Below are 22,912 nucleotides of genomic sequence, written 5' to 3'. Positions count from 1 at the left end.
CCACCTCGTACGTCACAAAGAGTGACGTGTAACTCGAACAATCACGGTCCCTCTCGTGAGCCAGTAGGAAAAGGAGGGAGGGGTGGGGGGGGAGGGGAGAGGACGAACGGCGAAGGCTTAGGGGGCGGGCTCGTCCCGGCCACCCAATCAGAGAGCTCCGGGCAGGAGCGGGGCGGGACCCGAGGAGAGGGTGGGTGGGTGGGGGGCTCGGGAAAGAACTTGGAAGGCTGCGGGGAGGCGAGGGCCGACTCCCGGAGACTCCGACGCCCAATCAGAGCGCGCCGGCTTCATTCGGAGAGCGGCGTGGGGCGTCGCCGCCGCCGCCGCGCGCGCCGGGGGCTGGTTCAGGCCATGGAACAAAAGAAAGCCTGAGAGCGAGCCGCTGCCACCTCCGCCAGCCCGCCCCGCCGCCGTCCCCACCCACCCACCCACCTAGTTACCTGCCGCTGCCTCTGCCCCGGCCCCCGCCCCAGCCTCCGTCTCCGGGCGGCCAGGCGCTCCCGAGCCCGGGTCGCCAGCCCTGCCGCCTCCCGGGAGGAAAGGTGTTTGCGCGCTGAGCGGGGCCCGGGCCCTGTCCGCCATGGGGCCCGCCGCCCGCCGCGCCTGACCCGGCCGCCGCCGCCGCCGCCATTGACAGCGCGCCGCCGCGATGCCGAGCGGCAGCTCCGCGGCCCTGGCCCTGGCGGCGGCCCCGGCCCCCCTGCCGCCGCCGCCCCCGCCGCCGCCGCTGCCGCCGCCCGCCAGCGGCCCCGACCTGGAGGGGGACGGGCTCCTGCTGCGGGAGCACCTGGCCGCGCTAGGCCTCGACGACCCCAGCCCCGCGGAGCCCGCCCCGGCGCGGAGGGCCTCGGCGGCGCAGGGCCCGGCCAGGCGGGCGGCGGGGCCGTCTCAGGAGGAGCGGACTCCGCCCGGCCGGCCCGGGGCCCCTGAGACGGCCGAGCTGGAGCTGGAGGAGGACGACGAGGGGGAGGACGCGGAGCTGGACGGAGACCTGCTGGAGGAGGAGGAGCTGGAGGAGGCGGAGGAGGCGGATCGGCCGTCGCTGCTGCTGCTGTCGCCGCCCGCGGCCGCCGCCTCCCAGACCCAGCCGATCCCGGGCGGGTCCCTGGGGTCGGTGCTGCTGCCCGCCGCCGGCTTCGATGCCCGGGAGGCGGCCGCGGCGGCGGGGGTGCTGTACGGCGGGGACGATGCCCAGGGCATGATGGCGGCGATGCTGTCCCACGCCTACGGCCCCGGCGGCTGCGGGGCGGCGGCCGGCCTGAACGGGGAGCAGGCGGCCCTGCTGCGGAGGAAGAGCGTCAACACCACCGAGTGCGTCCCGGTGCCCAGCTCCGAGCACGTCGCCGAGATCGTCGGTCGCCAGGGTGAGTGCGGGGAGCGGGGGCTGAGCCGGGCACGGCCCCGGGCGCGGGGGGCAGAGTCCCGAGAAACGGAGTCGGGGCCGAACAGGCGAGCCTGGCGCGTCCGCCCGGTGCCCCGCGAAGGGGTCTGGGAGGAGCCGAGGGTCGACGGGCGGAGACGGGTCGCCCTTCGTCCGGCTCGTTGGGCGTGAACAGTCCCCGAGCGGCGCCGAGTTCCCCGAGCCTCCCGCCCGGCGTGCTCCCTGCGCTCGGGCCGTCCTCGCGGAACCCCGGGCTGGCGAGGCCCCAGGAACCTCGGCGGGTGGTGAAAGGTCGGGTCGATGTCGTGCACGGAAAGCTCCGAGGCGGCAGGTTGGCTCCCCGACCGGCTTGTCAAAGCGCGCAGCTTCCCTGGCAGCAGCGGGTGCAGGGGCGGGAAGGGGCAGGCGTGGAGGCCTGGGGACAGTTCATGCTGCAGGGAAGGGGGTGTCGGAGCGGTGGGTCTCGCCCCCACCCCGCCTCCCCGCCGCCCTGCAGAAACTTGGCTCTGGCAGTGCAGCCTCGCTCTCATCTCAGTCGCTGGAGTCTGTTCCTCCGGTGCGTTTAGCTCGGACTCGGAGAGGCGCATCGCCTGCCGCTCTGCGCACTGAAGCGGACGCGGGGAAGGAAGACGGACCGGCGAGGCCCTGGAGTTCAGGATCAGGAGCTCAGGCATCCGTCCCGTCGGGGCACATTCTCTTTCCCCCTTGCCGGCGCTCCAGCGCGGCACACTGACTCCTCCCACCTTGTGCAGACAAAGGACCCACGTCTCCGGCTCCTGGAGTCGGTCTGTGGAGGTGGGGGAAGGGGACGCCCCGTCCCTCTGTGTCCGACACGTTCAGGGAAGGGAAGGGCCGGGGCCCTGGTGTAGCTTTTCCCCCCGGGTTCGAGGTTGCCTGCAGCGGCCTTGTGACAGGAAGGGTTTGCTGGTTGGTGCACGGATCTTGGCTGCTAGGCGGAGAGCATGGTTGGGGTCACATAAAGAGGAGCGATGGCGCTGCTGCTGAAATGATCTCATCTTCCCCAAGTGGTCTGAAGTGCACGTACATAGGAGGTCTGTGGAAATGGTGGTTTCAGATGGCAGAGCTGGCTCATGTCTTCCCTCCAGGATGTTAGTCAGAAAAACCCATCCGAACTCTGGATGGAGGAGACAGATCGCTTATTTCAGACCCTTGATGATTGGTACGTGCAGGCACTGTGCAAAGCTGATGCCTTTCAACTGCGAGTTTATTACTAGAGTTTGATAAGTAACTTTTGCATGCTCTGGGTTTTTGCAATACTTAAGACACTAATCCGGGAGGGAACTATTTCACCTTACATAGGCTAAAATTATAACATCTCAATTTATGGGTCCAGAATGAGTTGGCCATTCAATTAAGCACATCAAAGAACTGTGCCAGGCAGAGTTTATTTATGGCAGTTGGGAATGTAAGGTTGATTCGAAGTTGCTGGCCTTGAGAAGCTAACAATCTAAGAACAGTGGAAAGTCACTAAACGGATGTGTAGTTAATGGCACTGACTGTAAATGTGTGACAAACAAAAGTCATCCATAAGAGAACATCAACCCTGGAAGGCCTAGGGAATGGACGGGACTTTAACAAACGGAGATGGAAGCCTGAAGAGCAGTGTAAGGAATGGTGCAGTGGAGGAGTCATCTCTAGGGATGACTGGAAAGTTGCATTGTTTGGGGGGTTTTTGTCTTTGTTTGGTTTTTGATGCTTAAGCTCTGTCAGGGGGAGTGGTGAAGAGCTGGGAAGGTGTTAGGCCATACACACTCTTACCCCCATGCGAGGATGCCACTTCTTAGCACAAGTTGAACAGTGTGCTCATGGTGACAGCTTAGGATGTCAAAGGAAAACATTGACATGCTAGTTTCACTAAGGGACAAGGTAATGACATCTTTGTATATTTAGTTTAATACCAACTTTTTTCTTCTCTGAATCAGACCCTTTTAAAGCACGATGAAATGGTCTTTAATTGAACAAACTGTTATCTTTATACAAATCCATTACTTAAAAGTAAACTGAATTCTTTCCAAGTTTCTGTTTTGTACCATCTAATAAACTGCAGCAAACAAGAGAAAGCGTTTAGTTTTTCTTTTTAGGTCTCTGCTTTACTGGTTAATAAGGATATGTGAATCTGTGTCTTAGGACATGGAGACGAATTGCGAACTATTCCTTATTATTTTCCCAGAATTCACAGTACTGTAAAAAGTATGTCATCATCCTCTATCTTATCTTTAGAGCAAAAAGTCTTGCCCTTTTGCTGTTCTGAACCATTCAACATTGACCCCTGTTGCCACTCCCACCCCTCAGCAGCACCATAGTAAAACTTGTACTTTCCTGCAGGAGGAGTGGACAGCTTCTACATCCTTTTACAGTGATCATTTCCCTTTCCCCAAGGCAAGTCATTTCATTCATTTGCCTTGAATGAACTAAATTTTCATCTTGAAGAATTTTCTATTCCTGCCATTTCGTTCATTACCGGAAGTCATAACTTTCTGTTTGACATCTCTTAATTGGGTTTGGAAATAATTATGTTACAGATAAAGACATTTATGACTTCAGCTCCAAAGCAAAGAGCAGGATAAATGGAATTCTGAGTCAGAGAGACTAGCAGCTCATGCAGATGGCCTCTGTCTGGTTCCAGTGTCTTTCAATAAAGCAACCCGCTGCTTTTGCTAGTGATGAAAATTGGCAGAGTATTGGCCTCATATTTATAAGCCCCAATAGTGTGTGGTTGTTTGCAAATGCTAAATTGACCCCATTTTTTAAACCTTGCATTTCATTTTTAAACCAACAATACTGTAAAATAAAGCCAGGAACTAAAGAGGCTTATTGGTAATCAAAGAACTTTTAGAACATAGACATAGAAAATAAACCTAACAGATTTAAGACTTAACTTTTTAAAATGTGGTATTTACAAGACACATTCACAGTGGTTAACAGGTTTCAGTCAACAGACTGTCCTAATTTGCACAATCATTGATACCCAGTTAGACTAAAAAATGAATTAAAGTAGAACAATAGACCCATTCTTAACTATATTATAAATAAATTTTGGTGTCATAAATTCAGTTGGTTTTTAAAAAACTGAACCCAAAATTTTATGTCACTGTTTAAGAAAAGTTTCATTAGTGACTTTGATGAGTGGTATATGTGTTTCCTAGCCTCATAGTCTGGAAAAGTCATCTCCAGCTTTTTAAGAGTGAGGGAGAAAATGAAAATTGGAGTGGTTATTTTTTCTGCCCTCCAGTGGAATTTCTTGCACCCTCCTTTGGCTATCACTGCGCTGGACCCTTTTGGAATGTTTTTCTTTATTGAGCTGCGCTTGGCTCCAGTTTCACAGGGTTGGGACCACGCTCTAACACAGCTGAAATAAGGTATATGCATGTTTAGGCTTAGTCTTCCTATACAAATACTCCCTCGTCAAGAAGAAATATACATCTCATAAGAAGATTATTCAGTTTAAGGATAATGCTAAATAAAGCACAGTGTCTTTTTCTTTTTGGGGGCGGGGGGGGGGTATTGTTAACATACTCATAGAGAAGGCAAGTGCTTTCCTCATGCCACTTAAACTGAAGTTCTGAAAGGTAACTCGCTCAAGTGGTGATGGTACTTGGATTTGACCAGTTTGTTTGATGTCAGAGATACAGGTCTCGCTCTACATTGCTGCCTCAGTACTGAAGCATCCTGCTCCCAAAGATTAATAATATTTTGGGTTAATTTCTGCCATAATCATGAGTTGGGATACTATATTTCTAGTATGCATAACTTAAAATATCATCATTATTCAAATTACCTTAATAAAATTTTGGTATCTCTACTACTCAGAAGGCCGAGTTATCATTCTAATATTCTTAGGTCTATGAGTCTAATTAAATTTCATTGTCATTTTATAGTTTAGAAGGTTAATTTGTGTGTATATACACACTAGCTTTAAAAAATAAATATTGAACTTTTTTTAGGCTTTCAAATTTAAAGTTAGTTGATAATTATATTACCTCAGGGACCCTTGAGAAAGGTTCAGTTATTGTAATTGTTCTGCAGATTGATGGGTAGTCTACTGCCTTTTCTTCCTGCCTTATTCTGCTAATGAACTATTTTGATTCACTAGGGAGAAAATGGAAAATAAAGTAAATCAAGGGTGTATTTTATATCCCGTTACCAACAACCTAAAAATGACCCAGGGAGTCAAGTATTTGAGTATTGTTCCTCTGTTGAGAGATTTTTATTTAGATAAATATTCAACAATGTTTATGGGTTGGAATTCTAGGTAGTTCTTCTTACATATTGTTCTCAAAGAAAGGTAGCATGTAGTTATAGGATGGTGCTTAATGTTTTATGGATTTGGTTTGAATAAATTTGATATTTGTACAAATTAAAGAATCTAATATCTTGCCTTAAAGCTGAATACAAAGTGTTTTAGAGTGTATGTTTTAATAGAAAAATGCATGTTGTAAACTACTTCAAATTGCCCTTAACGGTCTCTGCTCAACTGTGGTATTTTGGAAAGAGCCAGAAATCAGAAATTAAAATTCCTAAATTCTGACTATTATGTGCCAGTAACTCACTTTGTGGCCTTGGACAAGTTAATTAAGCTCCCTGGGCTTCAGATTCCTCTTCGGCTGGGTGTAATCAAAAAAACTCTGAGTGATGCACAAATAAATTGATACATATCCAACTAAGTGATAAGCACATATTACTTTTGTTAAGTTAAATCTGAAATTAATTTGAACCACCCTGTTAATCATGTTCACCTTTCCTTGGCTTGCTTAGCAGTTTCACCCATTTTATTCTTTTCATGTGATAGAACTAGAACCATCTGATGTCTCAGTGCCTGTCAGCTACATGGCACTTCTGTCCAGATAGGTTTAAATTATGCTGTGGTAACAAAGAACCCCAACTTCTCAATATTAAAACAACAAAGGTTTATTTCTATCCACAAGGGCTCTGATCATTTTAGTCATTCAGGGACACAGGCCAGTGAAGCAACCAACATCTCAAGTGTTGGCTGGTCTTCCCCTGGGCCAGAGGGATGAGAGACAGTTAGCATAGCACATGCTGGTCTTTAAATGTCAGACCCAGCAGTAATGATTATCAAAGCAAGCTGTCTGGCCCCACGTAACTTCAGGTGGTCAAGAAAGTTTGTTACAAAAAAGAAAGAAGAAAGTTCATTACAGCCCTGGCCTGTTGCTCAGTGGTTAGAGCTTTGGCCTGCAGACCCAAGGGTCATGGGTTCAATTGTGGGTCAGGGCATGTACCTCAGTTGCAGGTTCCCCAGCAGGTCAGTCTCCCTCTCTTCCCCACCTTCTCTCTCTCTCTCTCTCTCTCTCTCTCTCTCTCTCTCTCTCTTTGTCTCTCTCTCTTTCTGCCCCCTCCCTTCCACTCTAGAAATCAATGGAAAAAAAACACCCTTGGGTGAGGATTAAAAAGTAATATTAAAAGAAAGTGCATTATAACCATGTGCCCACAGGAGAGAGCCAGAACATTAGTGAACAGCCATAATGACTATCATGAGTATTATTTGTTAATCTATGGGATGGTTACAAGATTTTTTAAAATGTCATTTATGCAGTGGAGGATTTGTGATTTAAAATTAAACTCAAGTTGAAAAAAACCATAATGATCATCAGATATTAAATAGGAAAGTCTAAAAACTTTGCAGTTTAAAAACTTCTGTAGGAGACTCTAAATAGATTATGGATAATCAATTTTAGAGCCCCATTGATGTTTAGGTGATTCTAAAGTGATGTTTTTATTAAACTGCATCTTAATGCTTCCCAAATAGTTTAAATCATAATTTGTGGGCTTTTACCTTTTTTTCCCATGCTACCACTAGGTACCATATAGACATTTATAAAAATTAAATCTGATGTTTAAGCCTATATAATAATTTTCTAATGTATTACCACATGCAACTATAAGAAGGAATTATGCACAGCCTGATGTTGTTTGAATAGCATTCAAGTTCAAGCCTATATTTCATGACTGATTTTGAGAATTTTAAGTTACACACCATAACTAGAGCACTTATTTCATGCCAGTGTTTGGGATTTAAGAATAATTCATGTGGGCATGGTTTTTGCCTTTGTCCAATAAGCAGTTACTACAATTCATTGTATGCAGGGAAGCCTGACTTTACCATAAGTAGTTGTATCATGGACTAATAAGACTAGACCTTAAAGTAATGAAATTATTTAATGAAAATTGCAGGTGTAGTTGAAGATAAGCATGAAGTGGTTAGTGTTGAGCATGGTTAGAGGAGAGTAGGGAGGGAATAGTTGCAAACAATTAGAAAATCTTCCCCAAAGGTTACCAGTGTAAAGTGTGTGCTGTGGACTGACCTTATTACTGTCCCCCTTTCTGCACCATTCTCCCCTCCCCTTTGGCTTGTCCCTGCCTTTCCACCTGTACCATTTGGTGACATTGAACTTGGACTTAGAAAAGTTGATGGAAACCGGGTTTCACCATTCGTTGCCTATGACCTTGAACAAATCACTTAACATCGACGGAGTTCAGTTTTTCCTCTTGTGGAAAAAACCCTGTTCCATCCACTTGCTTTCCCTGGCCCCTCCTTGCCTCCCCCCCCCCCCGCCCCCCCAATTTGTTGTGAGGATCAAGTTTGAGAAGATGTCGTTAGTACAAATTTACTATGCAATTTAACATATAAGAAATAGTAAAGTACATATGAAGCATAAGTAAAGTTTATAATTTGTGTTTCTACTGGATTTGAACTCTGAGCACATACTAGTTCAGGGGTGGGCAAACTTTTTGACTCGAGGGCCACAATGGGTTCTTAAACTGGACCGGAGGGCCGGAACAAAAGCATGGATGGAGTGTTTGTGTGAACTAATATAAATTCAAAGTAAACATCATTACAAAAAAGGGTACGGTCTTTTATTTCAATAGTTTTATTCATTTCAAACGGGCCGGATCCGGCCCGCGGGCCATAGTTTGCCCACGGCTGTACTGGTTGAAACCATCCACATGAGAGAGAAACATTGATAAGATGCCTCCTATACAGGCCCTGACTGGGGATCCAACCTGTGACCTCTCTGTCCAGGACTATGCTCCGACCAACTGAGCCACACAGGCCAGGGCAGGAGATGTATTCCTTAAATGTTTTTAACTTTCTATAGAAAATCAGCTTATTATTTTCTTACATTTGCACCTATGCAGCAGTAAAAAAAGAAGGCTCTCTTATCCTCTGAGACAGCATGGAGGGACCTGTAGAGTATTACGCTAAGTGAAATAAGCCAGTCAGAGAAAGACAAGTATCCCATGATCTCACTCATGTGGAAACTAATGAACAGAATAAACTGGTGAACAAAATAGATCCAGAGACATAGAAGCAAGGAACAGACTGTCGAACCTCAGGGAAGGCGGACAGTGAGAAAAGAACAGCCAACGAATATATATATATAAAACCAAACCATGGACACAGACAATAGGGTGGTGGAGGCCTGGGGCGAGAGGGGGCACAGGCTACAAGGGGTCAATGGAAGGAAAAGGGGGATACAATGTAATACTTTCAACAATAAAGATTTTAAGAAATAAATAAGACTGCTTAAAAATAAATAAGTATTTATGTGTGTCAGACAGTGTATTATCTCATTTGATCCATTCTTATTTCCACTGTACAGATAAGGAAACAGATCAACAGAGATAATAAATAACTTACCAGAGTCTCAACCTAATAAAATTGGAGACTTCAGCACTGCTATCTTCAATAAGTGGTAAAAACAAGCAGAAATAAAGTCAGCAAGGATATAGAAGACTTTGACAACATCACCAACCAACAGTATAAACAGAGAAGATGACAGATCAATATCTGTACATGAACATGTATAACACCAAATCCTGTTGGTTCCTGAAGCTGATACAAGTCAGAGGGCAGAACTGAATCTTGTCATCTTTGCATCCTTACTCCTGTTTGTTTTATTGAACTGAATTGCTGGATTAGGGATTTATCATTTCATTATTTGTTTTAATTTGCATATTGTGGTATTAGGGTTTTCTTCCCTCTTGCTTTATCACTAACCCTTTGCCTAAGGAGCCAGTCAACCTCAAGTTGTTTGGAACTGCCTTTTTTTTTTCTTTTTTTTTTTTTTTTAAGGGCAGTGGATGCTAATTGATTTAAGGTGTTAAATGTCTATGAATACTGAAAATAAGCAAAACTGAAATCACATAAATGAAGCTGTTTGGGTTGCTTTCATAGTGATAACTAAAGAGAATGTACAATTCTTTAAAAATTTCAGAAAATTTTGACTAGAAGAGCTACAAGATGCACATTTGACAACTCGAAAGGAAAGCTATTGTGATTTAGGAATACATTGCATTGCTAATCTAAGTAAGTTATTTAAATATTAGATTAAGTTGTATGCATAAGAAACATTCTTACTGGAATTTACTCTGATATTCATCAGTTTTTAAAGATACAGTACTGAAATTGAGTTCCTTGTAAAAGTTCAAGGAGTCTGTCTAGACCAGTGGTTCTCAACCTGTGGGTCGCAACCCCTTTGGCAGTTGAACCGCCCTTTCACAGGGGTCGTCTAAGACCATCCTGCATATCAGATATTTACATTATGATTCATAACAGTAGCAATATTACAGTTATGAAGTAGCAACAAAAATAATTTTATGGTTGGGTCACAACAGGAGGAACTGTATTTAAAGGGCCAGAAGGTTGAGAACCACTGGTCTAGACTCTTCTAGGAGGTAAAGGATCTTTATATATATATATATATATATATATATATAAAGCCAGCGACAGGAACGCTGGAATGATCCATTGCTATGATGCTCACTGGGGCCAGCAAACTGGCCCAATTGGGTGCCGGAGCTGGCCAGCCAACCTCCCACCGTCTCCTCTTCCCAACAGGCCCAGCCCCGATCCACCCCTAATGGGGCTGGGCCGGCCGGACCTCACCCATGCACAAATTTGTGCACTGGGCCTCTAGTCCTATATAATGAAAGGGTGATACGCAAATAGACCAAAGGGCAGAACAACCAAACAACCAATCAAAGTGTGATATGCTAAGGCTGCTCAACTGCTCGCTATGATGTGCACTGACCACCAGGGGGCAGACAGTTGACCAGTTACTATGACGTGCAGTGACTACCAGGGGGTAGATGCTCCGACCTGTCCGTTAGCTTGCTGCTGGGGTTGGGCCAATCACCACTGAGTGAGATGGGTCGGACATGCCCTGGAGCCCTCCTGCAGCCCCTGATCGTGCACTGGTGGGGTCCCTCAGCCTGGCCTGCTCCTCTTGCAATCTGGAACCCCTTGGAGAGCCAGTTTCAGCCCAATCCCACAGGCCACTCCCCTTGGGAGGGCACCAGATGCAGGGCTCATGGCTGGCGAGCCTGCCGCAGGCACAGTGGGGCCGGGATGAGCAGGAGTGGAGGTAGGAGCTGCAGGCGGCATTGGACTGTGGGTGTCGCCCAATCCCTGCAGGCCACCCAGAGGGACCCCACCCACATGAATTCATGCACCCGGCCTCTAGTTTTATATAACTGTTCCCCTTTCTGCACCACTCTCCCCTCCCCTTTGGCTTCCTCCTGCCTTTCCCCCTCTAAACTAGAGGCCCGTTGCACGAAATTCATGCATGAGTAGGGTCCCTAGGCCTGGCTGGTGATCGGGGCCTGCCTTCCGCTGGCTGCCAGCTGGGGCCTCCCTTCGTTCTGCACCGCCTCATGGTGGTCAGCGCACGTCATAGCAAGTGGTCGAACTCCCAAGGGGACAGTTTGCATACTAGCCTTTTATTATATAGGAGGAGCATTCAATAATATGACCCCCTTTCCCCTTTTTCTACTATTTCACAAAACACGCTTTGCCTAGTGAGAGGATAATGGAGTTAAGACATCGTGGGTTTGAGATCTGGCCTTCCAGTTAGATCTTGAGCGATTCACTTAGGCTCTTTCCTGCTCTTCCTAAAGCACTCTGTTATGATTAAATGAGAATGTACACAGGTGAGTTTGGAAAACTGAAAAGTGCGCTACAAATCTTTATTATTTAAAAGTTAGGCCTATTGTCTCATTTACTAATGAAGTACTTTTAAAAATATATATTTTTATTGATTTCCAGAGAGGAATGGCGAGGGAGAGAGAGAGCAGAAACATCAATAATGAGAATCATTGATCAGCTGCCTACTGCACAGTCCCTACTGGGGATCAAGCTCGCAACCCGGCATGTGCCCTTGTCCAGAATCGAACCAGCGACCCTTCAGTGCACAGGCTGACACTTTATCCACTGAGCCAAACCAGCTAGGGCACTAATGAAATACTTTAAGTGGGGTAGGTGGTCTAAAAAGCTACCCTTAACTGAGCACCTACTTGAATAATAGGCATTGTAATAACTATTTTTAATATGTTATTTTATTTAATTCTTGCAAAACCAAGTAAGACAGTATCTTTAATCATAATTTCTCACCCATTATCCAACCTACCTTTTCTTAGGAAAAGAAGAATAGATGTATGTATGACTGTCCCAAATGCTTTTTAGACTTCAAAACAAAGAGGTGACTGTATTTCCTAGGAGTAGAGGGACTTGGTAAAAAAAATATATAAACATTAGAAGGGACCTCGAGGTTGAATGGCCTAACACTTGAAACCACTAGTAACTGGTGAAGATCTGATTGAACCCAGTCCTGTAGATACTCAGTTTTGTGCTCCTGACATTGTTTCCTTTAAACTGGACCTTGAAGATTCCTGTGTAGTAGCTGTGGTCATAAGAGTCCTACCTATGGTTATATTATTCTTGAGCTTATAGAGCAACCGTGGGCAAACTACGGCCCGCGGGTCGGATCCGGCCCGTTTGAAATGAATAAAACTAAAAAAAAAAAGACTGTACCCTTTTATGTAATGATGTTTACTTTGAATTTATATTAGTTCACACAAACACTCCATCCATGCTTTTGTTCCGGCCCTCCGGTCCAGTTTAAGAACCCATTGTGGCCCTCGAGTCAAAAAGTTTGCCCACCCCTGTCAAAGAGCCTTTCACACACACAATCTCATCTTTTCCAAATGGGCATGCTTGTTACTCAGAAGCTGTGAGTGGTGGGGAGTACTAGGAGTGTGTTCTGGATTATGTAGGGAAATACCTGAGCAGAGATAGAAGAGGAACAGGCATAAGGCATGTTTCAGAGATGATACGATCTAGGAGAAGGTAGTTTGACTTCTGAGGCCAACTGAGAAAACCTTAAAGAACTCATGGTTAGGTCAGGCCCGCCCAGATTACTGGTTAATCTTCCGATTTTTAATGTGAATTGATTTGGACTGTAATTACATTTAAGTTGCAGACTAATTCTTCATGGGGTTCTTTTGTTATAAGTACATCCTTCCACACGCCTAATGGAATTTAAAAGTGGCCTTAAAGATGTATCTAGTCTAATGGTTTTACACTTTTTGACCCCCATCCCCCGAACATTTTACATTGAAGCCCATTGTACACACATTTGGGACACATTGAGTCCTTGGTTTTTTGGTTTCGTTTTGCTTTTTGTTTGTTTTTTAATGCTGATCACAACCCATTAAGTTGCTAATGCAAACCCATAGTGGTTTGAGAAACACGGAAGGTGCCATCCTTTCAGTTCTTCCAAGTCCTGGCCCAGCCACAGAGGACCCAGTCTCCCTCTTAACCGCTGAGGCAGCTGGTAGGAGAGGCTCTCTCCCCTGAGAAGCAAGACAGGACCTGCTGTTCGGGGAGTGAGAGGACCAGAATTCTGGCTGCAGCTCCAGGGCTTTAAGGTGAAACACAACCCCAGATACAGTGATAGACAAGGGAGAAGTGGGTTCCTCTTACACCAGGGAGGTAAATTGGAGACTTTTTATTTGGGGAATTTACTTCCAAATCAAAATAAAATTAGAACTCTGAAAGCTGATGTGATTCTAGTTCTTAACCTCTACATAGGCTGGTACACAGCTCGTTTGGTATTTTTCTCTGTAGTTGTAAGAAAATAATTGTTAATCCTTACGTCTTAAAATTAAAAAGCTTTTTCAGCTTTGAGGATATGAAATCATTTACCCTGTTGTTTATACAATTTAAAATATAGTAATCTCAGTACGAGGTATAAGTCTTATTGATATGCTAAGTCTAATAAAATGTAACATTTTATTTATTTATTGATATATTTTTATTGATTTCAGAGAGGAAGGGAGAGGGAGAGAGAGAGAGAAACATCAACGATGAGAGAGAATCATTGATCGGCTGCCTCCTGCACTCCCCCAACTAAGGACTGAGCCCGCAACCCTGGGCACGTGCCCTTGACCGGAATGGAACCTGGGACCCTGCAGTCCCCAGGCCAATTGCTCTATCCACCGAGCCAAACTGGAGAGGCTCATTTAATTACTCTAATCATACCTTTGAGAAGCTAATCGTTCGTATGGCTCAACGTTGATAAAAACTGGTGTAGAAGGGAGGTTGCCTCCTTCCTGTGCTGTCCCCTGTCAGCCAGTTTTATGACTGCACAGTATTCCACTGTGTGGCTGGCCCAGCCTCTCACTAATACAAACCATAGTGCACGATATAATGCAAAGGTCATTTTGCACTTATGCAAGTATTTCCACAGAATCAATTCTATGAGTGGAATTATAGGGGCAAAGGGAGACCTGCAGTTGTAATTTTGATAGACATTGCAAAGTGCCCTTGGGCAGTCTGTTCTCTCAGCAGCTAAACCAGGGGCTTTTTCCCATTTCTTCCTAGCACTGTTTTTGATATTTGACTGTCTTACAGGTGGAAAATGATACCTCAATACATATGAAAATGGGAATTTTTGTGTTCAGAGCCATTTATGTGTTTCCTTCTGTGAGCTGTTTCTTTTACATATTTTTTCTGTTGGGTTTTGGTGTTTTCATATGTAGGGTGGAGTATGTGTGTAAGAGAAAAATTAGCCATTTATAGTATGAGTTGTAAATAATTAATGCTTTAACCTTGTTATGGGTGACTTTTGCCAGGCAACGATTTTTCTTAAAGTGCATTTTATCAGTACTTTTATAGCTCTGAGTTTTGTGCTGTTCTGAGACTATATATTCTTTTATGATTTTTTAGTATCTGAATTTTCAAGTACAAACTCAATCTAAAATACTCAAAAAAAGCTTTTTATCTCCACCTGAAAAATAATAAAATGATTTTTTTTCTCCTTTAGTTTGTGTCACCTACTTAGAAGTCTGCCATTTCTAATTGTCCCCACCTTTAGAATGTATGTGTATTCTAGAAATCGTGTGCTGGTTGTTTAGAACTCTAAATATTTCCTGTAGAAACAAGGTTATGATTGATGAGGTTCACTGTAGAGAGAGAAGAAATACTTCTGTTTTTTTGTTGGCAGTAGCTTAAAATGAGCTGGCTCTGCTATCTTCCTGTTATCGCTTTCCCCTCATCTGAAAAACGTATGCACATGACCCTTTTGGGCAGTATAAGGCCTATCTTACTCCCCCATCTCAGAAGTAGTCCATGCTCAAAATGTTCACCTCCTGTCTTCCTAATGAGCCATGTATTAAACACCCATTTATTAGATCTAACCATAGGCCAGGTAGTGTCCTGTGTGCCTTTAAGCATATTTTCTTAGTTAATAATATGCCTACTAGGTTTTAAACAAAAAGTATTCTAAGCAGCAACTGATGGTTGATTATAGCCTCAGAAGTATTTATTTAGAAAATTTTCTTAAGTGTGGAAAGGGGCTGATCAATTTACAGCAGCACTCTTTATAATAAATGAAAACTTTCCTGTTTTACAGTAACATACTTAACTCCGAGTGTTTTCATGATAGAGACCTAGGACCCAGCAGCGAGAAAGCTGCCGTTGCGGAGTTCTGCAGATGTTGGAAAGAACAGGACCTCCATTTGTGGTTGAGATCTGAAAGTTGCAGGGAGGTTGATTATGTTATAATTGAAGTCAGCAAAATCAACTCCTTTCAAAAGGGTTGGATTAGTAGTTTGAGGCCAGAATATGAAAGTCTTGAAAAGCTCAGCAGAAAATGACTAGCTACAAAGCAGTACATATAAGAAAGGCCCAGTATTGTTATATAGAAAAACTGATCTTTGTTTCAACAAATGTATGGCCACCGATGACATATACTTACAGTGAAACCACTCAGTGCTTTGAGAATGCTTAGGAATGGCACACAAACCTCTTAGAAGGTGAGGCATCGAAAGTAAAATCGGAGTGGCTGGTGGGAGTTCAGCAGTCAGAACTGGGAGGTAAAGAGGCGGGGACGGCAGCATTCTAGTCCGGCAAGCAAGGGCCCATGGACGGGAGAACAGTGTGGTAGCGCACACTGCGGAGCTTAAGAGGGGAACGGGAAAAAGAGTGGTAAAGAGAGAAAGCTGGAGAGAGGTACTCTGGTTCCAGGTCATGAGGGGCCTTGTGTGCCATCTTTAAGGTAAAGGGGAGCCATTAAAACACTTTATGCAAAGAATGATCATACGGTGCGCTTTATTTAGAGAAAGCATCATTTGACTGAAGTGAACATAGACAGTAGATTGAATTGAAGTGAAGCAAACTGGAGGCAAGGACCTATTGGGGAAAACTATTGCAGTTATGTAGTTAAAAATGATGTCGATAAAGACTTTAGTACATCTTGAATATATTTGGGTGGCAAAAAAAATTACAAGGGGGAAATTTAAGAAAAAGACTTGCCCAGATTGTGATGAGTATCTTCAACAGCACCCGACTTCTTTATTTGAGGAACTAGGAATGGCATGAGACGTTCATGGGAATAAATCTATTTCCATGTTAAGAAATCATGTTAAGAAATGCTGTGGTGGTGTATTTGACATGTGAAGGTACAGTTTGAAGCCCTCTAATCTTACACAGTTGGCACTCGAATGGGTGAATACTCCAAAAAGTTGATTAAAGAAACGTGTAGTTAGGCATATTGTCTTAGATGTTTTAACTTAAATATACTTAGGCTTTGGGGCCAAAGCTTTTCGTTTGAGAATGGGTCTGCTAACCAGAACTGTCCCTCTTCAATAAAACCACATCCAATGCCTATGTTCCATACAGTTTCCAATGTTTATTTTGAATTTAGCAAGAATTTTATAATGAGTACAAAGTTATTATTTTATATTACTTTTTTTTTGCCCTTTTGACTTTTTATGCAAATACAGTGTCTTTTCTATTCATATTTCACTGATTTATGTGAAACGTAATAAGCCTAAAAATTCAACCGATGGGAGCAAACGGGAGATGACCTACTAGCCATGAGTACTTTGCTATTGTCATCAATTGAGCTTTACAGAGGAAAGAGTCATGTTAAAATGATAATTAAGTGGAAGTGAAAGTGTCGTATAGTATAGTTGTGTTAAATTTGAAGTTCGTGGACTAACAAAAAGACAGATTTTCAAGTCAGAGTAGGTTTAACTCTGGCTCTGCCACTTCCTAGCTGTGTGAACGTGGACAAGTTATCCAATTTTTTTGTGCTTTATTTTCCTTCTCAGTAAAAGGAGTATAATAATTTAGTTCTTATTGTGTAGATTAAATGAGACAGGCGATATACATGACTGGTTTTTCTTTGCCACCAGTACCCTGCAGGGTCGTAAACTGCTAAAGCTTTGGGGGTCAGCCCACTCTCCGCTTGCTGGAGAGAGTGCTCCAGCTGCCCAGAGCAGATGTTCAGCTGAAAGGAGCACTCTGGTTTGTCTTATCAGTGTTGTTAAGTAGATGCTGATTCTTATGACATATTTTCTTTCTAACAGGTTGTAAAATTAAAGCACTGAGAGCCAAGACAAACACGTACATCAAGACCCCCGTTCGTGGTGAAGAGCCCATTTTTGTTGTCACGGGACGGAAAGAAGATGTCGCCATGGCCAAAAGAGAAATCCTCTCCGCTGCAGAGCACTTCTCCATGATTCGTGCATCTCGAAACAAAAACGGCCCTGCCCTGGGAGGCTTGTCAAGCCCTAATCTGCCCGGCCAAACCACCGTTCAAGTGAGGGTCCCGTATCGTGTGGTAGGATTAGTAGTTGGACCCAAAGGAGCAACTATTAAAAGAATTCAGCAGCAGACCCACACATACATCGTAACTCCGAGCAGAGATAAGGAGCCCGTCTTTGAAGTGACAGGGATGCCTGAAAATGTTGACCGAGCACGAGAAGAAATAGAAATGCATATTGCCATGCGCACAGGAAACTATATTGAGCTCAATGAAGAGAACGATTTCCATTACAATGGTACCGACGTCAGCTTTGAAAGTGGCACTCTGAGCTCTGCGTGGCTCTCCTCCAACCCAGCTCCCCCTAGCCGTGCCAGGATGATCTCCAACTATCGAAATGATAGCTCCAGTTCTCTGGGAAGTGGTTCCACAGATTCCTACTTTGGAAGCAATAGGCTGGCTGACTTCAGTCCGACAAGCCCATTCAGCACAGGGAACTTTTGGTTTGGAGATGCACTACCATCTGTAGGCTCAGAAGATCTCGCAGTTGATTCTCCTGCCTTTGACTCCTTACCGACATCCGCGCAAACTATCTGGACTCCATTTGAACCAGTTAACCCACTCTCCGGCTTCGGGAGTGATCCTGCTGGTAACATGAAGACTCAGCGTAGAGGAAGTCAGCCATCTACTCCTCGTCTGTCTCCTACCTTCCCCGAGAGCATTGAACACCCACTTGCTCGGAGGGTTAGGAGCGACCCACCTAGTACAGGCAACCATGTTGGCCTTCCAATATACATCCCTGCTTTTTCTAATGGTACCAATAGTTACTCCTCTTCCAACGGTGGCTCCACCTCTAGCTCACCTCCAGAATCAAGACGGAAGCACGACTGTGTGATTTGCTTTGAGAATGAAGTTATTGCTGCCCTAGTTCCATGTGGCCACAACCTCTTCTGCATGGAATGTGCCAACAAGATCTGTGAAAAGAGAACGCCATCATGTCCAGTTTGCCAGACAGCTGTTACTCAGGCAATCCAAATTCACTCTTAACTATATATATATACATAAATACTATATCTCTATATGGACTCGTAAAGGCATGGGTATAATGGTACCCCAGTAAACTTCCTAATGAATTCTTATGACTGTTATCAGGCTTTATTGGGATTAGGCTAAAGTTGTTAGTAAACTTATAAAAGGCTGCTATGGTAACACTAAACCTAAGTGGTCTCTTGTCTATTAGTTTGGTTTGAATTATTAATATCCTATAGACCCAGAGACATAGCTTGTATAAGACTTGCTGAAGTTCAACTCGCTTGAGTGAAGATCATCACAGGTTGTGTGAGCCTACGAGAAAAGTGTATACGTCTGAGATTCCAAAACTGGTCCCAAAGCCTAACCACATTAAGAGTTTATGGAGGGTACTTGGCATTACAGATGATTCAGACACTTCCAGGGCTGCCTTCTTTACACTGCCAGTTTTGACAAAACAGGTTTGTTTTTTATTTTACAGCAACTTATGCCTAATTCTGCAGGATTGCAAGTAACTTTCTAGTGCATTGTGACTTAATTACTGGTAATAATAGGGCTGGTGGCAGTTTACTCAATCACTGGTTATAATTTGGGACAAAAACTGCTACATTGACCTTCATCTCGCCCAGCTGGTATATGATCAGTGGATCAGGAACGCGATTGTGGCAATTGTGTGGATTGTGAATTCCTACCCATTGCCTCCCTCGGTGAATGTGGAAATGGCCACCTGGGTATTCCCATTTCAGGAAGGGTTTTGGGATTCACCTATATTGGCTAATTGAGGATACGAACATTCCATTCATTAGTCTAATCAAGCTATTGATTATTTTTAGACTCTAGATCAAAATGTGAAGCATTTTATGTTCAATCCATATTTGTCTTGCACATTATAAATATATTTTTATTTTTTAGTAATTTAGGGAAGGGGGAGGGAGAGAGGGAGAATAATGCCCTTAGTATAATTCACAAAAGCAGCTGTGATGACCTCCAATCAGTTTACTTCATTTCAAAACTATTTCTAATCACAAGGGAAGATTTAAGATACTTTTACATTTCACCTGTGGATGTCTGCAACTTCATCCTCAGTATGTTCCCAAATCTATGCTGGCATTGAAAGGACAAAACATGATACTGGTGGGTTTTTCTACTAATTATTTTTTGAAGCGTTATTTTCCCAACCAAAAAAAAAAGCTTTTTTTTTTTCTCAGTATAACAAAAATTGAAATCCTATGTGTATTGAATAGTACATAGACAAATTTTATTTTTTATTTTCACTTGAAGAGTTACATTTCGTATAAAAGTTTACAAATAACGGTTTTTATTTTGATTTTTTTCAGTATAAAAAAATTGCCTTGATGGCATATTATGATGTAATGCTAATTGCTTGTAGGATAGTTAAATGTCAGTATTGAAACCTAATCCTTAGCGCCGTCTTGTAGATATGAACGAATGTTCGCCAAGCATGTATTTTGTATTTTGTTGCATTGTACACTGCAACTAATAAGCCAAGGAATCGACATATATATTAGGTGCGTGTACTGTTTCTAAAACCACAAACTAAGAATGATAAATTATCAATATAGTTTAGTATTTGCTAATTTTACTACTCTTTTGTTATGTATATGTAGGGAAGTTATAGGGATTATAAATTCAATTTGAGTAAAGTTTAAAACCATATATTTTATGATAAAGGGCCTTTAACTTAAGATGGCCAAAGCACTGATATTATATATTTGCTGTAAAGAGAATTATAAGAGTTTTATTTTTCTGATATTAAAAGTTACTTAATAAAGACTTGTTTCCATTAACTTGAATGTATTCTCCTTGGTGTTTTTCATGTAATCATTAGTTTAGGCTGGAAGATACTATTTACCAAATTGAATATTTCCTTTTACAAAGTTCCCCTCTCCATCTACCTATGTTCTTGGGATTTTTTTAGCGTGTTGTTAGTGTTTAATGTGTCCCTTGTGTTCATATCTAAATTTAGCCTCTAAATGGTGTCACATTATAGTGAAATTAGATTTAGCTAATTTACGGTGTTTTTTTAGTTGCACGTTTATAGCTGACCACAAATCATAACTATCAAGCTTATAATAAAATAATAAATTACTTTTTAAAATATATATTTGTATTGATTTCAGAGAGGAAGGGAAAGGAAGAGAGGAAATAGAAGCATCAGTGAGAGAGAATCATTGATTGGCTGCCTCCTTCACACCCCCTACTGGTGATCTAGCAGCAACCCAGGCATGTGCCCTTGACTGGAATCGAACCTGGGGGACCCTCCAGTCAGCAGGCTGACGCTCTATCCACTGAGCCAAACCAGCTAGGGCAATAAATGACTTCTTATATGTTAACTAAAACCCTGAATCCAACTTAGATGATTTAGTTTCTATCCTTTGTTGAGGATTTTTTTCTTTGAGGGAAACAGCAGTCAGCTGCCTCCTGCACTTAGGGATTGAACCCATAACCATATTCAGTATGTGCCCTGACCGGAATGGAACCTGCCACTTTTCGGTGTACAAGACGACACTCCAGCTAACTGAGCCACGATGGCCACGGCAGAGGATTTTTCTTTTTAATCACCAAATATATAAAATGAACTTTTTTCCTAATAGGAAAGTACATGAATGGGGTGGGCAAAAGTAGGTTTACGTTCCGTATGGAAATGGGACAACACATAATGCAAGAATAAACTCTTTCATGTACTCATAACTGTAAGCCTACATTTCCCATCTCTATATTTAACTTCCATTTGCTAAGGTTTTTTGACTAAAATATTTATTCCATTGATGATGCTGGCTGAGTAAATTGTTACCATTTTTTAACAAGCAAGAATAAAGATCTTTCTATTCATTCTTAATACTTCGAAGTATTTACTACACACCCATAGTAAATCTTTTCATTGTTGGTGTTAGATGGGGCTAGAAGGCTGGAATACATAGATTCGAAGGTGGACATTGCCCTAGAATTATTTTGCCAGAATTATCTTGCTAATTTTAGGATTAGCCTCCACAAGTATGGAAGTTAAATTATTTGGGTGTGTTCTGGAATTTACAATTCCAGCATAAATGAATAACTAGTAAATATGAATTTCTTAACTTTTACACACGATAGAGTCAAGATCTTTCAAAACCGTAAAAATATTCTACTTTGAAGGCTTTCTTTGGCAGAGGAAATTAATGTCTGCCAAGATCAACACTTTAAGCAAGTTCTAAGTCTGGGTCTGCCTTCCTAGTGCCTGAGTGAGTTCTTTGTGGAAGTGTGGAGGGAGAGGCTCCAGGCACCTCGTGGGCCTGTGTTTCCAGGGACTCGAGCGAAGCCCCACACAGGATAATCTGCGATGTGAATAACCTAGAATTAGGCAGATGTACTGAGGACTTGACAATATTCCATCTTATAACCTTGGAGAATAGCTGTGACCCTGAAGAAAACATTTGGTTTGGTTAGCAGCTTAATTATGGTATGGAACGATATGTAATTCTTTCTATGAAGGATTTTAACAAAGGAATCCCCTTGCAAAATAAGTTTTTAGCAAGAGTAAAGGCTAGAATAATTAGGTTTAGGGAACTGGAATAGGTATGTTATTTCACTTCTAATTATTTCTAGTGAATCTATTAGCACAAAAACACTGGTTCACTCTGCTTCCTATTTTCCCCCTCAAATTTCTACTTATTCACAGTTAGCCATAGGTGTAAAGTACTAAAGTATGGAAACTAGTCATTGTACTTTGTTTTTACTTATGTATGTATGTATGTATGTATGTATGTATGTAGTTAATCCTCACCCGAGGATATTTTTTCCATTTTTTTTGGTTTTTGTGTTTTTTTAGAGACAGTAGAGAGGGGAGGGGGATAGAGAGAGAAACATCGATTGGTGCCTCCCGTATGCCCCCAACCCAGGGGCCAGGGATTGAGCCTGCATCCGAGGTATGTGCCCTTGATCTGGAGTTGAACCAGAGACTTCAATCTGCACAGGCTGACCCTCTAACCACTGAGCAAACAGGCTAGAGCTAAGCATTGTACTTTAAAGACAAATCTAAAGCTAGAGATCTAAGGCTTCAAAAAAGATTGAGGGAATACTTGTAGCCTTGGTTTTTGCTAATGCTAAAAACGTAAATTATCTAGGTTTAAAGCCTTTGAGGTTCACTATTAGGTGACAAAAGAATATAATAATAGAATTAACAAATAGCCATGCCTGTTATTGTTAAGAAATTGTTACTGAGTACTGTCGGTATAAATCTCCTGAAAGGAAGACCAAAACTACAGAGAGAAAGGAGAGATGGGCTCGTTAATTTCTTCCACATTGCTGGCGTCTACAACAAGGACTGGTTGGAAGTACTTTTAAGAATGTGTGTGGAGGTAACTGGGTGCCTAAAAGCAGCTCTCAGAGCTACTTGAAACAGTCTCTTCTACCTCAGTCAAGGACTTTGCCCCTGTATCCACCTCTTGGTAAAAACCAAGAATGGACTATGAATGGGCTCTTGGTTGTATTTGGGTTAAATATCAATTTTCCTTTGTTCCTCTATGCAATACAGGATTTGTACTTGGGAACTTTGCACATTTTTTAAGTCATCCAGTGGTATTCCTTAGCATGTTTCTTTTTAATTCTAGAAGTTCCACAGGCTAGACATACG

General features: G+C 43.2%; 1 protein-coding gene across 1 annotated transcript; it reads left to right on the top strand.

Annotated features, from left to right (window-relative positions):
* Window positions 1–649: 649 nt before the first annotated feature.
* Window positions 650–20,087, top strand: MEX3C (mex-3 RNA binding family member C; the record flags this gene model as incomplete). The annotated part of the gene is made up of 2 exons (XM_081097592.1): window positions 650–1,364; window positions 17,075–20,087. The coding sequence occupies 2 exons, from the start codon at window positions 650–652 to the stop codon at window positions 18,295–18,297; spliced, it is 1,938 nt and encodes a 645-aa protein (XP_080953718.1). The 3' UTR covers window positions 18,298–20,087.
* Between the last annotated feature and the right edge of the window lie 2,825 nt (window positions 20,088–22,912).

The sequence above is a fragment of the Myotis nattereri genome, assembly GCF_964212035.1.
Source record: "Myotis nattereri genome assembly, chromosome: 8".
In the NCBI taxonomy this organism is placed as follows: domain Eukaryota; kingdom Metazoa; phylum Chordata; class Mammalia; order Chiroptera; family Vespertilionidae; genus Myotis; species Myotis nattereri.
Note: the sequence above shows the minus strand (reverse complement) of the source record. Positions and strands in the feature narration are given on the sequence as shown.